The sequence below is a fragment of the Saccostrea cucullata genome, unplaced genomic scaffold (assembly GCF_032062105.1).
Source record: "Saccostrea cucullata isolate Sc308-1 unplaced genomic scaffold, CSIRO_AGI_Scuc_v1 ctg4611, whole genome shotgun sequence".
NCBI classification, from domain to species: domain Eukaryota; kingdom Metazoa; phylum Mollusca; class Bivalvia; order Ostreida; family Ostreidae; genus Saccostrea; species Saccostrea cuccullata.
In genome coordinates, this window is record NW_026924152.1 from 8,953 (window position 1) to 26,564 (window position 17,612).

At 35.1% G+C, this 17,612-nt stretch overlaps 1 protein-coding gene across 1 annotated transcript; it reads right to left on the reverse strand.

Moving 5' to 3' along the window:
- Positions 1-13,769: 13,769 nt before the first annotated feature.
- Positions 13,770-15,864, reverse strand: LOC134265864 (uncharacterized). Its single transcript, XM_062748089.1, has 2 exons — positions 15,740-15,864; positions 13,770-15,685 (listed from the first exon to the last, which is right to left on the reverse strand). Exon 2 carries the CDS (start codon positions 15,555-15,557, stop codon positions 14,145-14,147), a length of 1,413 nt encoding a protein of 470 aa, XP_062604073.1. The 5' UTR covers positions 15,558-15,685; positions 15,740-15,864; the 3' UTR covers positions 13,770-14,144.
- Between the last annotated feature and the right edge of the window lie 1,748 nt (positions 15,865-17,612).

Below are 17,612 nucleotides of genomic sequence, written 5' to 3' on the forward strand. Positions count from 1 at the left end.
ATTTTTTAAAAAATTCTTATCTTATGTAGATTCCATAATTCTGTATACACGTCAGATTTCAAAAATATGTAATTTGTTATAATAGATAATTAATGTAGAAAATCAAATTATTAATTTGTTATAAAAAAATTATAATAACACATTATTGTTTTTTTTTAAATTAGGCCTACTAATCTATTATAACAAATAATAATTTTGTTATAACAGATAATTATTTTTTTTTCAAAAGATTTTTAATTTTTTATAACAAATCATTAACATGTTATAACATTTTATTTATCTGTCATATCAAATTAATAATTTGTTAAAACAACTTAAAAATTAGTAAAAGCAAGTTTATAATATGTATAAACAAGTTAATACTTTGTGAAAACAAATTAATAATTTGCTACAACAAGTCAATAATCTGTTAAAACAAGTTAGTAATTTGTTAATAAAAGATACTGATGTGGCCCTTACATGTATACACATCCGTAATCAAAAGTAACCAAATGGACTGGTAAATGATGAATTACAGTAGACCAACTTTTTTCTATGTGGAAGATATGTCGGTGAGTTTCAGTAAATTCTTATTTATTTATTTATTTATTTGCTGTGAAGTATTGAAAACTTCATATTTGATACTGAGTAATTAAGTATAACATTTCCGTAATCACATAAATTAGTAGTTTTGAACAGATCTCAACTTGATGAATTAGAAATTAAAGTATAATTGTGAATAAATTTCATAGCTGGTCAACAATACTGTTTTATATGGTAACATTTATGGAATCAATTTCTTTCCGTTTCATATGAATGCCCCCCCCCCCCCCCCCCCAAAAAAAATATTGTAACATGTACTTTTAAAAACGTTTTTTAAGTATTTTAAAAATTTTTATTACCTATTGATAACGTCTTATGTGCTACAGTTTATGTTTTATTGACTTGTAGATCAGGTTTACTAAACTCCAGAGGGACAAGAGCACAGAGGAAAAAGTTCGTGAATCATTATGTAAAACAAATCCCTCTGCTTCTTAAAGACGTTATGCTAGGGTGACCAAGCGCAGAAAATCTCTATTGCTCATCCAAATTTTCTCTGGCACATTGATGGTCATATGAAATTAATCACGTATACTTGTGTAAAAAAATCTTTTTAAAAAGTTAATTTTTCCCCCTCTCCGAAAGAGCCAAGGGTTTTCTGATATGCTACTCTCCTCATTAGCCCCTAGTGTTAAAGAAGTTTGATTTAAACGTTAGATTTTTTCAAGAAAAAATCTTGTTCAAAATTACGCGGTTTGAGTAATGTTTTGTTATGCGCTCCGTCAAACGCATCAAACTCTACTGCCAAGGAAATGGCTTTATCTAAAGTCGAGGGGTGTGCAAACTGCACATAATTCTTTAATTCTATGTCACCGAGACCACTGATATATTGGTCAATAACTAAATTTTCGCGACTTTACATTGGTATGCTAGGAAACGCACGATTTGCCATACGATTAAGCGCATACCCATAATCCGAGACGGGAGTCTTTTTCGAGCCCTAAATTCGCATCTATGTGCGGTTTCTCGTTCAGAGGGACAAAACCATTGTGCTAGAGAAAATTTAAGACACGAATAATTTGATAATTCTTCCGGTGCTAATTCACTAAGTATTCGCTGTGCGGTGCCACGAAGCGACATGGCTAACTGTATGGCCTTCTCGTCATCTGACCATTGATTCCACAAAGCAACCTGTTCAAAATGTGTTAAATAGTCTGGCCACTCTACATTTTCCCCATCGAACTTATCAGGTTCTTTTGTTTTCTAACAACATTGAATGAATTTTCAGTGGGAATTTCTGGGCATTGGACTTTGTGTTCAAAACAAGGGGTTGAATGTATTGGTGTATGAATTGATTGTACACCGGAAGCTTCCACATTCCTTGGGAAACCCCTATTGATCATGTGACTAAAAGTTGTCGGTTCACTGTGGAACAAACCACGCTGTTTAAGTGTTGATGGGGAAAGATACGTTGTGTTTTGGCAGGGATATTGTTTTTCTGTGGTGTATAGGTCTGAAAGACCTGCGAATTCTCATCATTCTCGCACAATTTCTCTCAGAGCAAATTCTCTTTGTTTAGGGCTTTGCATTGATCTGCAAATTGAAATTCTAAGGAGGGATCACCCTGTGTCATACAAAATCGTTTTTTTTGCTGACTGAAATTGATGATGATTTTGACTTTCTTGTGAGGATAGACCTCCGCGTTTGTTATTTTGTGTATTCATGGGGAATTCAACTGCGTCATGAAACTGATCTTGATTATTCAATTCGGAGGAACAAGTACAAGGTAAAACAATTCTCTCATTCATGTTATTCTCTGACAAATCTGACCCTGACACAATATGATTATGGTTCACATTTTGTGTTTGATTACTCTCAAAAATAGTACATGTGGGGCAAGGCGAAAATAAATTTCGCAAACTTGTACTGAGACTTTCAAATAAACGTGAGGCCATTGCTGTATGGAAAATTACACCAGGCCTAATAAAAGTAACGGAAATAATGAACAATGTCAACAAAACAAGAACATGATCTGATCATAGTATCCCGCGGACGAAGCCCCCAAAATTTTTGTAACAATGGTCTGTAATAAAGTCCACTTAAAATGATCCCGGATTATCACGAGATATTAGATCTAGATCGTACAATAAAGAACATCAACAATTATTCAGATATGATAGATGACTTTGATTTATTTAATAAATAGTATTTGATTAATCAACAAATAATAAAACAATTCAAGTAAACAATGAAATGCAAGGGAAATTTAGTCAAGTATTTACCTTTATAGATAGATTCAGCACTTCAGCAATCGGCATTGACCGAATAATATTACGGTAACAATATAAATATGTAGATAAATAAATTGGATACAAACTCCTAAAAATGTCTAAGTCTGGTAGTAAAAAAGAACGAACTGATAAGGGACGCGGAATGGAAACGCCCGGATCCCAGACGGTGGCACCGGTTGTCAATGACAACCGCGCACCCCATCAAAGATCCGAGAGAGATTACTCTAATTAAAATATACGACTCCATTACAGTCACAAATATACCGGTAATTAATAAAGAACAACATATAAGTGTTTAATCATGTGTTAAAGAATAATTAGTTTGTTTTTTTTTACTTCAAGTCTTTGTCGCTTTCTAAATGCACCAAACCTTGGTGATTGTTTCTCAGTGCTTGATGAAGTTGAAAATTCGTCTTGGGTAGGCCACTCAACATCGGGTACAGCATCATCCTTTATTTGCGCATGGGCATTTAGATAACCTAATTCAGCTAACCATGGTGGATAATGGGAATATTGAATTGCGGTAAAGTGTTCTTCACATATTTTACTGTACTTTGTTAACTTAAGGTCTTCCACGGCAGTAATGTACCCATGTTTTTTGAAGACCTGCATCTTTTCGGAAGCAAATAAATGACACATGAGTAGCTTGAACAATTATAAACAGCACAATACGGCATCCTTACAAACTATGAATAACTCACACAAAGAAATGTAATTGTGTAAGTTCTTTATTTATGACTTAGAAATGTCACCGATTACTGGCAATTAAGGAAACTATTAGTCAATGATCAATGATTAGAAAGATTTATAGCATCTCTTTGTCTGCAACATTTAAAAGCATCTCTGTGCTGTAACTCATCTCTCACGTCACTCTCGACTCTTTCCGATCTCTGGGCTTGAAATATGCATATTGACGTCAAGCCGCTTATCAGCAATGTGTTACAGCGCTAGCTGTGAAACAGATCCTTGTTTAGCAGGTTCAGTGTTAGAATTTGAGTAAAGAATGATAAAGATATGAATGCAGACAAAATCTTTTTATATCCTGTGTCCTTTAAGTCTATGTCTGTTTCATGAACCTGAGGCCAGCTAACACAGAAATGTAGTCTAACAAATTTCGCGTCTTTAATAAACAAATGTGATCAACAAGATTTTAAAAAATATCTTGATATGCTTGTATCACATTATATCGAATCAGACAAACTGAAACATGCAAGATCATCCAAAAGTTGTACCCGTGGGGATGCGGGTAAGAATAGGTCCTCAGTACCCCCCTTGCTTGTCGTAAAAGGCGACTAAATGGGGCGGTCCTTCGGATGAGACCGTATAAACCGAGGCCCCGTGTCACAGCAGGTGTGGGACGATAAAGATCCCTCCCTGCTCAAAGGCCCTGAGTGCCGAGCATAGGCCTAAATTTGCGGCCCTTCACCGGTAATGTCGACGTCTCCATATCAGTGAAATATTCTGGAGAGAGACGTTAAACAATATACAATCCAATCCAATCCAATCCAAAAGTTGTTATTTATAAGGACTATAATTACTAATAGAATACATATATGTACTTAAACATCTTTAAAGATAAAATTAAAACACAAAAGGTCCATGCGCCACATAGCTCACATGAGCACTGTGGCTAGAAAAAAGCAGAAATCAATGAAATATTGAAAACTTTGAACCCAAATGTGGTCCCAACCTATCTTTGAAAGGGTATGATCTGAACAATCCTGACTCTACACTGCCTGGGGAAACTTCCAATTAATATATGATCATTCATCACTTTGCTGTCATTGAGAAAAAGATTTTTAATAGGGGTGCATACGATACGTATCATGATATGCAGTTCACGATACGATACGCTAATATTATTTTTGATATATGTACATTAACTATATTTGAAGTTAAAAAAAAACAAGAATATCACAGTTTGTTATCATTTATTTGTTTAAACATTACATAGTTTGTTAGTGAACATGTCTTTTTCAGTACAGGGGATGTTAACATCAAATGTTCATGTTTTTTTTTTCAAAAATATCAATTTTTCAACTTGATCTGGATTGAGGGATGATCTTTGGGCTGTGACAATATCCCCTGCACTAGAAAAGACACGTTCACTAGGCACTGAGGTGGCCTGGATACAAAGAATATTTCTGGCCAATTTTGACAAGAGAGGAAGCCTTTCCTCGTTCTCTCTCCGCCACAAGAGGGGATTAGAGTAGAGGGGAAGATTTGGCTGATTTCTATAAGTGTTAATTTCTTCTTCAACCCTTGTGTTAAGAGGTCTTGCTGCCTCTATCTTTGTAACGAAGACATCCCCGAACAACTCTTGCATAGCTGACTTTTTCCTGATAGGACTACAGATTGGACTACCTGTGTAAATTTATTTGTCAATTAGTACTTGGAGACCAATTCAAAATAAACAATTAATGATAATATTAAGATTAATCAGAAAAACTTACTTTCTACAGTCTTAGTCTGAGTCAGAGTCTGAGAAGAATGTAGCATTTTCCAGGATTGGTAACTGGGGGACTGGAGGGGGACCTAAGGGTCATAGGTTCAACCTTCACTACAACCTTAAAGATAATTAAATTGTTGACAATTTTGTATATCTTTTTTTGTTTCTGACTTGCATGCTCTCATAATGAAATATATAGTTTTCAATGAAATCATCTAACATGTTTAATTTTAATTTTATACTATATTGTTTGAAAGTTTTTAAGTAATAACTTTTAAATAAGTCACTTACCAGTCACATTTACAGCCAGATTTAAGAAGTATAAGGTGAAAAAGTTGAAAACTGAAAATTATTAAAAGAAACAATAAACAATAAATGGAATAGTAAATTTAAGGTTAATTAATAAATAAAAAATAAATTTGAAGATTGAACTCAAATTCTAAATCAACAAAATCTTTGTATTAGTTGTCACTTGTCAAGTGTTTCAATCATTTAACATAAAATAAATAAACCAATAAATAAATTAAAATACACATGATTGTACATTCACCTGATTTTCTGCTATCAGAATTTGTTGCACAATATTCTGGTAAACTTCTTGTTTGGCTGCATCATCGTGATATGGGAGTGACCTGAACCTTGGGTCCAAAGCGCAGCTTATCTCCAGGACCCTGGTTACGGATGGATTAGTGTACTTTGATCTAAGATCCTTTTTTATAGCATCTTTCACCTATAAAATATAACACTTTTAATAAGTAATTACTGTTCATTATATAAATAAGTTTAGGGTTTTTTGAAAACTTTTTTTTAATTAAAAAAAATGGCCATGCAGTGTACGATTCATTTGAGTATTTTTCACTATTTAATTAATAAATCTAATTTATTTGAAATGGCTTTAGCTTTTTTTTTCTTTCTTTTTTTTTTTTTTTAGAAAAAAATACCTGAGAAGCTATCTGTGAACTTGCATTATTCTGGGTCATTTCTTTAAGCAACATTTCGTTCATTGGGTGTATCAATGATATTGTTGGGTGATGTTCACTGCACAATATGGTAGTAATTTTTTTCAATGGTCCCAGTATTTGGACCAGTTCCTCAGATTGAGAAACTTCATTTTCATTTAGTGTTACAACATCTCTGATATTTTTTTATGTCTTTATGATGAAAAGTAGCATACACTGCTGTTGTTGTTGTTCAAGATATCTACTAATTATGTCAAAGCTGGAATTCCATCTTGTTCGAACATCTTGAATAAGCTTGTGTTCAGGGAGCTGGAGTGCTTTTTGCTTATCTTTTAAAATATGGCTTGCAGTGGAACTTGAATCGAAAAAAATAACAATTCTTCTAATACGTCCAAGCAGCTTTGAAACTGAACGAAAATCTCGACGTTCGGATGGTGCCTTTTCATATGTGTTGCCATGTTCGATGTATTCCCAGTTTTGTAAGAAAAATCCGTAAAACAATGTTTACAGGTGGTGACGTTTGGCTTTGTACCATCGTTTTGTCGGAACCCGAAATGCTTCCAAATTTGGGATCTGTGTGATGCTGGAGGTGAAGTTAAAACCACGTTGTTTTCGCCGGAAGCCATTTTGAATATTATAAATACGGACCCAAATCGGACCGAACCGAATGAACCGAACCGCGGTACAAGAAAAACGTATCGTGAATCGAAGCGTTGCAAAATATATCGCGATATACCGTCTTTCGGTTTATCGTTGCACTCTTAGTCCTTTCCATTGGAAACGGAAGACCTTAATTGGGTACATCCCACTCATTATTTTTAGAATCAGTAGGAGAAGAAAGTAGTGCAGGAAAATTACAAGTTCCTTAATTTGAAGACTTGCATTAAAAAAAATCTGGCAGATGTACTGAACTGAGCCTCATACTTGTTAATTGGCAGTATCTTTCCTGTCATAAAAGCTTGGGAAATGTAATTTATGAAAAAGATCAGCCGAATTATTTTGTGTATTGTAACGCCAGTGAGAACTCTGAAATTTCCCTCTTTCACTTTCATTTTAAAGGTTCTGCCGAAAAACAAATCTGACATGACACCATCAATACGAGCATTTCTGCATTGCATAGAGCTGATGATTGTTATGATATGATAAATCATGTGTAAACTCTCTCAGTTTAGCGGACTCATGAACATTTTCGGCGAGATGAATGTTTTGTATACAGTGGTGATCAAGGCTTTGCGAACCTACAGGAGCGTCTCAAAGGATTTATGAATGAATAAAAACTATGGAAATGACGTACCAATTTTTTAATTTATACTTGCACTATCTAATGACATGAATAATATACATGTAATTGATATAGAAAAAAAACGCGTAATGATAATAAATGCAGCTGACAATTGTTATTTTTTTTTTATATAGATAAAATAAAATATTTATAAATTCAAGAGACAAAACAGAAGGAGAAAGAATGATGGCAAAATATCACATGACTGGAACTGAATTTCATGAATGAAGATTTTAAAACGTTACTTGTAAGTTATAAATGTTATATCTGTGTATTCTACCTGGCTGTGTGCTTCAAAAAGGGGGGGGGGGGGCGTCTTGAACATAGTACATAGCCATAACGTTTGAACGATAAGTGCTAGGGCTTTCGTATTTCAAATATGTAATCCTTGTGAAAAAATCTTTTATTGGATACGACGAACTTTGACCCTTTGACCTCGACCTTGGAGAACACATGTGTACATCTGAATTTTTTTTCTGTTTCGTTTCTATGGCAACTGTGAGCGACTCATTACAATTATTTTAAAAGTATAAATCACTTTGACACATTGCAAAGAATAAACATTGAAAGTTTCAAAATGATTGCCTGCGCAATTATTGAGAAAATCGAAATTAAAGAATTTTAACTTTCATCTGGTTTCCATGGCAATAATCGACTATTTGAAAATTTTAAATGCGAGACGCACAACTACAGATACTGATCATTAAAATAAGAAAAGTTTCATGACGAACGTTTAAGGGACCAGAGAGAACACCCTCGGACAAAATTTGTCGCTTTTTACGGGTTTCCATGGCAACGGTAGACATATTGGAACTGAACGACCTCACTGCACAACTATAACCAGTGATCGTCCTTTGAGGAAAGTTTCAGGAAGATTGTCCAAGCCATCTCCGAGAAACAGCCTGGATTAAAAAAAAACATGCGTACAATATCAGTATGTCGTCCCCGACTTCGTTCGGGGCGACATAATAAAATACTTAATATCTTTTTGGATGATTAATCATTTGGTTTAAAAATGCGAGAGGTTTTCATCAGGTATCCCTGTCTGCGTCATATTCTATAAATAAAGGGTGTACTATCAGGCTTATACAAATGCGGGGAACTTCATTAATGACTTGATGTACGTTTTGATGCAAAACTCGCCGCTGAGGACCCATCTGTGCTTAATTGTTTGGCCTTAAATAATCTTGCTGCATCAGTGTTTATTTACTTCTGTTGGTATGTAAAACCCCGAAATGATACATGTGACAAATATTTTACGCTGTTAAATTCTAGCTATATTTATGTCTCCCCTCCCGAAGGGGAGACATATTGTTTTGTCGATTTTCTTTTTCTTCTTCTTATTCTTCTTCTTCATCCAAATTTCGTCCAGGCCGTAACTTGAATACCCTTTGACCTGAAGACTTCATACTTGGAACTTAGATAGATGACATTAAAGCGGAGTGTCCGCCACCAAAATTTTTTACCTTGATCTATATATAAGGTCAAGGTCAAACTTTTACATTAAAATACAGTTTTGGCAATAGCTTGAGTACCCTTTAATATTAGGACTTCAAACTTAAAATATAGAAAGAAGACATTAAATACAAGATGTAGTGCACCTAAACTTTGACCTTGACCCCTTTCTATGTTCAAGGTCAAATAAAGAAAAAAAAACATGATTTTAACATAATTTTAGATACCGTAGACATTTAGACTTCAAACCTGGAATATGCAGAAGACATATAGGAGAAGGGTGTATGTGATCAAAGTTTTGACCTTGATCCAATGTTTATTGGGGCAAGGTCAAACTTTCACAACAAAATAGAGTTTAGGCCATAGCTTGAATATCATTTGATATTAGGACTTCAAACTTAAAACATAGAAGGAAAACATTAAATACATGATGCAGTGCACAAGAACTTTGACCTTGACCCTTTTTTGTTCAAGGTCAAATATAGAAAAACATGATTTGACCACTTCTTGAGATATCTTTGAGATTAAGACTTCAAACTGGGAACATGCAGAGGACACATTGGAGAAAGTTTATGTGATCATATTATATGACCTTGATCCAATATAATTAGGTCAAGGTCAAATTTTCACATCTAAATAGAGTTTAGATCATAGCTTGAGTAACCTTTGATATTAGGACTTCAAACATGTAACATAGAAAGAAAACGTTAAATACAAGATCTGGTGCACAAGGACTTTGACCTTGACCCAAGGTCAAATAGAGAAAAAAAACATATTTTGAACATAACTTGAGAATCTTTTGACATTAAGACTTCAAACTTGTAACATGCAGAGGACACTTAGATGGAGAGATTATGTGATGAAAATTTTTGACCTTGATCCAATTATTATTAGGTCATGGTCAAACGTTCATATGAAATATATTTGAATTGATAACTTGATACCTTTCTTGACATTAGGATTGTTATTTGGAACAAGTAAAGACACCTTTAAGCCTAAATACACTACATCAATTTTTTTTACCTTGACCATTTTCTTCTTTTAAGATGAAATTAAGAAAAAAGCAAGACCAGACAATAACTTTAGATCCTATAAAAGACTGGAGAGATGCACTGCATTATTCTTTTTCACCTTCATAGTAAAACTGCATTTGTTAATGTTGTTAAAGAAGGGGAGACATGTGTTTTTTGTTAAAAAAAACAATACCCACTAGTTTAATTAATTTTTAAGTTTTTTAATGCTATATATGACATATAGATATAATTATATTATCATCTTTTCAATGTCTGAATCAGCTTGTTTTTAAACTGTCATTGCGGTCTTTGTTCATTACCCTGTAAATGAGCGCGGCATTCAGTACTTCTGAGTACTTTGATTGTATTTTGGGAATGCCAGTATAAACCTCGCTTTGATAACAATATCGTGTTTCCCGAGAATTTATGGCTTCTCTTCTAGTTCAGTTGTGTATTTTCCTGATTGGAATAGATGATAGTTCTAATTTCGTTTTGTTAATGTGTTGTTCTACAGTATTACAAGCCAGTTAGGGTTTGTGACCCGAAGGTTTTCTGAAAGGATGTATAGTGGAGTTTTCTCCATTATCACAGTGATACTTGCATCTGAGTTTGCAAAGTCATTCAAAATAACTTTTTAGATACTTCTTTTTGTGGAGTTGGTATGAATTTTAAGTCCTTGGAAAGTGCAGAGTGTTCGTGACTATTGATTTTGTACTAGGAAAAATTAAGTACTTATTTCTGCAAGCGACTCTCATCTGTTTTGTACGCATTTTTCATCTGAAGTCAAGAGTTCTGAGATCTGTTAAGATTTTTCTAATTTTTCCAGCCTATTAAAACATCCTACCATTTTAAACAAGAGGCCCACGGCCTTACAGGTCACCTGAGCATTATGCAACAACTTTCCAGTTACAGTGTATTGAATTTGATTCATTTACATGTTTTAAGCCAGATGCTATATGGCATTCACAATTTTGAAAGAGCACCATTGATCATCATAACAATAAACGTAGCAGTCGCTTAGCTTGGTTACTGAATACCCATATGCAGGGTAGGGGAACAAAAATGCACTCCAACGAATCAGTAATATTCATCAATAATCAGTAGTGCCCCTATCACTCTGACATAAACCCCTAACCCTAGGTTGCACAAATTTTTAAAAGGCACCCTTAAAATTGCCTATCAAAAAGTAAAGAAATGTTTTATAAATACAAAGTACCAGATTTCAAACAATTAATTCATTTTCAGTATATAAGTAGAGCCCCCCCCCCCCCCCCTGAGCCTGGGGCCTTGAAATTCACAATTCTGCAAGATTAGGGCCCTTGCTCATCATAGCTATATAGGTAGTTCATCTGCTTCATACCCAGAGACAGAGAAGAAAATTTTCAAAGATTTAATGTATTTTCACTATATAATCAATAGAGCCCCACCCTAACACCAGAACCCCTGACCCTTGGGCCATAGAATTCACAATTTTTGTAGAGGCACTCTTGCTCATCATAACTATACGCACTTAGTTGGTTTATTTAATACCTAGGAGCAGAGAAGAAGATTTTCAAAGAATTCATGTGAATTCACTATAATCAAAGAGCCCCCCCCCAACACCCGAACCCTTGATGAAAGGGCCATTAAATTCACAATTTGGTTGAGGCACACATGCTCATCATAACTATGCACTTAGTTAGTTTATATAATACCTAGGAGCAGAGAAGAAGATTTTTAAGGAATTCACATATTTTCACTATATAATCAATAGAGCCCCCCCCCAACACACACACCAGAACCCTTGACCCTGGGGCCATAAAATTCACAATCTTAGTTGAGGAACACTTGCTTATCATCACTATGTACTTAGTTTATTTGATACATAAAAGCAGAGAAGAAGATTTTCAAAGAATTCATGTATTTTCACTTTATAAACAATAAAGTAACCCCCCCCCCCCCGCCCCACCACCAGAACCATTGATGCTGGGGCCATAAAAATCACAATTTTTGTAGAAGCTCTCTTGCTCATCATAACTATGCACTTAGTTAGTTTATTTAATACCTAGGAGCATAGAAGAAGATTTTCAAAGATTTCATGTAATTTCACTATATAATCAATAGAGTCCCCCCCCCCCCAACCACAGAACCCCTGACCCTGGGGCCATAAAATTCACAATTTTGGTAGAGGCACTCTTGCTCATCATAAATATGCATTTAGTTAGTTTATTTCATACTGCGGAGCAGAGAAGAAGATTTTTAAAGAATTCATGTAATTCCACTATATAATCAATGAGCCCCCCCCCCTCCAAACACCAGAACCCTTGACCCTGGGGCCATAAAATTCACAATTTTGGTAGAGGCACTCTTGCTCATCATAACTATTTACTTACTTGGTTTATTTAATACCATGGGGCAGAGAAGAAGATTTTCAAAGAAATCATGTATTTTTACTATATAATCACTAGAGCCCCACCCTAACACCAGAACCCCTGATCCTGGGGCCATAAAATTCACAAATTTGGTAGAAGCACTCTTGCTCATCATAACTATGTACTTAGTTGGTTTATTTAATACCCAGGATCAGAGAAGAAGATTTTCAAAGAAATTATGCATTTTCACTATATACTTACTTAGCCCCGCCCTAGCACTAGAACCCCTGACCCCAGGGCCATGAATTTCACAATTTTGGTAGAGGACTCAATGCTAATTACAATCATGCAAATAGTTTGACTGCTTGATGTCCAGGAGTAAAGAGGAAGATTTTTAAAGATTGCATTAATTTTAGTGGTTTTGGCCCCACCCCTCAGGCCCCAGGGGGGGGGGGGCAGGGATCATGAAATTCACAATTTTTGTTCCCCTTCACCCATAGATGCTTTGTGCCAAATTTGGTTGAAATTGGTTCAGTGGTTGCAGGGTGAAGCTGAAAATGTTCAAATGTTAACACACGACGGACGACGACGGACGAAAACGGATAGCAATAGGTCACCTGAGTTTATTGAGGTGACCTAAAAAAACTCAATGTTAAAAACTTCGTGGATTGATTGATTGATTGTATGATGTTTAACGTCCCTCTCCAGAATATTTCACTGATATGGAGACGTCACCATTGACAGTGAAGGGCTGAAAATTTGGGCCTATGCTCGGCACTCAGGGCCGTTGAGCAGAGAGGGATCTTTATCGTGCCACACGTGCTTCACAATAAATCGGTTTATACGGTCTCATCCGAGGGACAGCCCCATTTATTCGCCTTTTACAACAAGCAAGGGGGTACTGAGGACCTATTCTAACCCGGATCCCCACAGGAAAAAAAACTTCCTGGAGAGTGCAAGTCTTAAAATTCCATATATTAAACGACTTCTCGTTGTATTCGAGGAAACATGCTGCGACGGGTTGTCTTTGGACGATAAAACTGAAGACAGGAATACCACGTGGTTTTAGATACACCTCATTCTTATGAAGAGACCCATGAATATTGAGGCCAAATTTTTAAAGGCATACGAATAAGGTATACAAGTATAAAATTATATTCTAGTCTTAAATTGACAACACAAGTTATATTGGTTATTACTTTAACTTAAGTGTAAATAGTGAAAAAAAAGTTTTAGCACTTACATGTAGTAGTTTTAGAGTGAACTAAAGTTCCAATCATTTTAATTTGAAAGCGTTATTGCAACAATTAAATCACTACAGGATTGTCTTAACACTATTAGTGTTCATAAGGTCTCCTCCTGAATTGTCTGCTACAAAACATGGTCCCGCGCATTATGGCTTGTTTGAGTTGTTTAATATCGATAGTTTAGTTTGAGTCGTTTGAATGGGTTTATTCTCCGAACGGCTACTGAAATAAAACAACAAGTCATTATCACACTCAATTAAGGGGCCCTCTAAGGGGTACAGGTAGACTTACCTGTATGAATAATCAACCAGAATTTAAATAAAATAGAACAAGTTTTTATTTCATTTTTTTATTTGAGCAGTGAGCACTGGTATAAATAAATATTTTGTATGCATATTTTTAAATAAAAATATTATATACACAAACATTTTTAAAAATATAAACTATATTAAAGTTCTATTGTATAGCAGCACTTATTTTTATATTATGAATAAAATAGCACTGTTTCACTTTCATATCACACATATTTACAATATTAACAAGTCATTTAGTCTTCATGTTTCATCACAAATAAGGGATCACTGTCCGAGGTGCAGAAGTTCAGATGCCGAGTCTGTGTAGGTCATAAGATCTATGATGCCTTGCTGATACCTTTCTTTCAGTAGCTGCAGTCTTCTCTTTATTGTTGCATACTTCTTCGCTGGAGGTCTAATACTTCCGCCGGCTTCTCTCTGAATCTTTTGAATCTCTTTTGCATTCTGTATGTCTTTGAACATCTTCACCACGACGAAGATGTTGGGATGTGCATGCTGTGCAATTCTTTTGAGTTTTCCATGCCATCCTTCCAGGCTGTTGTTGGTCCGTGGTCCCTCCGTTCCGAAATGATTCCACAGAAGTCTGTCACCGTTCACCCACTGTTCTGTCACATAGTCTGTAAAGGATTCTGTAGCTTGTGTCAGGTCAGCTTCATCTCTGTCTTCTAGGGCTCTGAACCAAACGTCTTCAATGCAGTCAAGTGGAACAAGGGGAAGAACTGCTGCTCGTCTAACCAGAGTCTTTACGTCGTCGTCTTCTTTGTAGGGAATCTGTAGTCCTGAGTGTTGAGCTTTTCGCCAAATAGCTTGTGTGAAGTGGAAAAAACAACCCTTGGTTGTTACACCCGGAAACACTTCTCTGATGGAGTTGTGGACTGCTGTCTCGAAGTCTGCTAGAGCACAGGTAGGTAGAAACTGTAGGCCAAGGTCGTTGATCTTATCTTGAAGATGGGTGAAGAATCTTGTATAGATGGCTTGACTCTTTCCTGGTAGCAGGGCATACACAACAGGTGTCATCACATCATCACTCAGGATATGAATGGTGTAGATCTGGTGGAATAGGCTGGGGCAGGTGTAGAATGTCCCGTCACAGAAAAAGGTCTCTGAAGCTGCCAGGTCTCGTAGATTGTCCGTTGTTGCGAATGCTAGGATCCTACTGTTGTGAACGGTGTCGTCTAGAAGAAGGAAATTTTCCCCTGTCTCTGTTTCTGTCCATTTCCCCTCAAGTCGGATGTCAGCAGCTGTCTTTGGAAGTGGTGGAGTCTGTTTCCGGCGAGCTCTGTAAAGTGATGACCTGGCCGTGTTGAAGGTTGGCAATCCCTCGATGACTTCTCTGCTGGTGTCATCCCACTCGTTGTCTCGCAGCTTGTTGAGTTCCTCTGTGAAGATTGAAGGTATGGGTTTCACTTCTTCTGTGCATCGCCTTGAAATCTGGTTCATGATCTGTTTGGCAACAACCTCGGTGTGATCCGCAGGATGGGCGTGGAGCTGTCTTCCGAATCCTACGGGAACGTTGTTTTCTGTGGAGAGGCCTGCTGAACATCCTGCAACAACACATCTCCAGAAGAGCTTGGTGTCTGTTCTTCGGTGAATTCTGTAGATGAAACCTTGAAAGGATAAGTTTTGGCCGCCTCTTCTGTTTGTGATGAATTTCACGTTGAGCTGTGCATTCGCCATTGTTGATGGGTGAAGAATGATGCAACTTCATTTCCATCCTTGTATATATACTGTTCTGTAGCTTGTGTTGTTCTTGTATTTACAGCTTGGACTGCATCATTAAGCAAGTTCAGCACTTCATGTCCATCCTTAAATAGATACTATTCTGTAGCTTGGGTTGTTCTTGTATTTACAGCTTGGACTGCATCATTAGGCAGAACAGTTCAGAACATCATTTTCTATGACACTTATTGAGATAGTTTTGCCTATTAAAATTTCAAAGTGAACTGATATCAATTATCAGGTGCTTCATCAATTAGCTTATTAACTTAGGAATTCCTTAAAAATCAAAGTGATCTGTTTTTATCTCGAATCATCTATATTTAATATGAAAATTAAAACATAACTTTTGTATTTTATGATGAGTTAAAAGACTGTTTTAATAATTAAAAAGGATGAATAAATGAATTAATTTAGACAAAATTTTATATAAACAATTTATTTATCATACATAAAAATGTTTTTTTTTTAATGTGTTAATTTGATATTTAAAAGATATTGAAAATTTAGCACAAACAATTGTTTGTAAATTCTCAATCAATACTATTGAAAAGTTTGGAAAAAATAAAATTAAAGGTACCAAAAAAAAATAAATTATTTTCTGAAATCTTAATTTTATCTATTTATATTATTAATTCATTATATTTTTGAAAAAAAAAATTGAATGAAATAAAAAAAATTCAATAAAATTGAATGAATATATCTGATTTATAAATTATTGCTTATCCAGGAAAACACAGGTAAGTCTACCTGTGCCCCTTAGAGGGCCCCTTAATTGAGTGTGATAATTACTTGTTGTTTTATTTCAGTAGCCGTTCGGAGAACACACCTTTGAATGGTGTGCTCCTGAAAGTCTTATTTTTAACTATCGATAAAGATAGTTTAACACAGTTACATACCATGCTCGTAGGGTTTACTTGTTGAATGATTAAGAAAAGACTATTTATAATGAGATAATTTTGAAACATTCTCAAAGTAATGCTTCTGTTACGTAATTTATGGAGCAATTACATTATTTTCTTTATTTGGTATTTTATTTGACATATTTTCATATACATAACGTATTAATTAATTTGTTATACATGGGGTACTTCTAATTTAATAGTCATAATTACATAATTGAGCAATACCAAATGCATGAAGCCAGATGTTTGAATCCTCTGTTTTGTTATAATTTTTTCTGTATCTGACTGCAAGATATCAATAACTGTTAATTGCTAATCAGCATGATACTTCTGGCTAGTGCTGACCAAGATAAAGCTGTTTATTAATTTTTTTTCAGAGATACTACCATAGTACAAAACATTATATGTACAACTTAAAATGATATTTAATTACAAGGGTAGTATGTTTTGGATACTGGGTATACCATCAAACCAAATGAAAAAAATTAAATATTACTTAGTTCATAGAGGCATTGTTATAGTGTTTCTCAAGCACAGATGTTTTTTTTAATGTTTGACAAAAAACAAATACAAACTAAATAAGTTAAAACAATTCTTTAATATTGAACGAATGCAAAACGTTATGCATTAACGGCTGTATAACTAAGTAAAAAATAAAAAAATATATATATACACTGAGCCAACTCGGCCATTGAACAATCTCCTGACCAGCATGTATATTTAGTTTCAGTTTGTTCATCCTGTCCCTGAAATCCACCTGAGCGGTTGGAATCGTCCCAAGCCCGGAACCCCACTTTTAAGCCCAATTCCATAAATTTTACTCCTCAAATTGAAAGAGACCATCCCTGTCTGTTGTAGCTGAAGAGTTAATAAAAATTCCTTAAACATGTAAATATGGAAATGAAATTGAGCATGATATACCAAATTTGAAAGTTTTGAGAACGTCGAGGTTACTTTATTAGACAATGAAAGACACTCAAGCTTTTTAATATGTTTACCAATTGCATATACACATTTACTATGTACGAGTGTTGTTAAAAAAGTTTAAGGACAAGTTATATTGTGAGTGTGTTATTTCTATGAAGTCGATTAAGCTAGTCAGTTAATCTTA

Excerpts from the sequence above, each read along its gene's own strand:
- LOC134265864 (XM_062748089.1), bottom strand. The coding sequence starts at position 15,557 with ATGGCGAATGCACAGCTCAACGTGAAATTCATCACAAACAGAAGAGGC.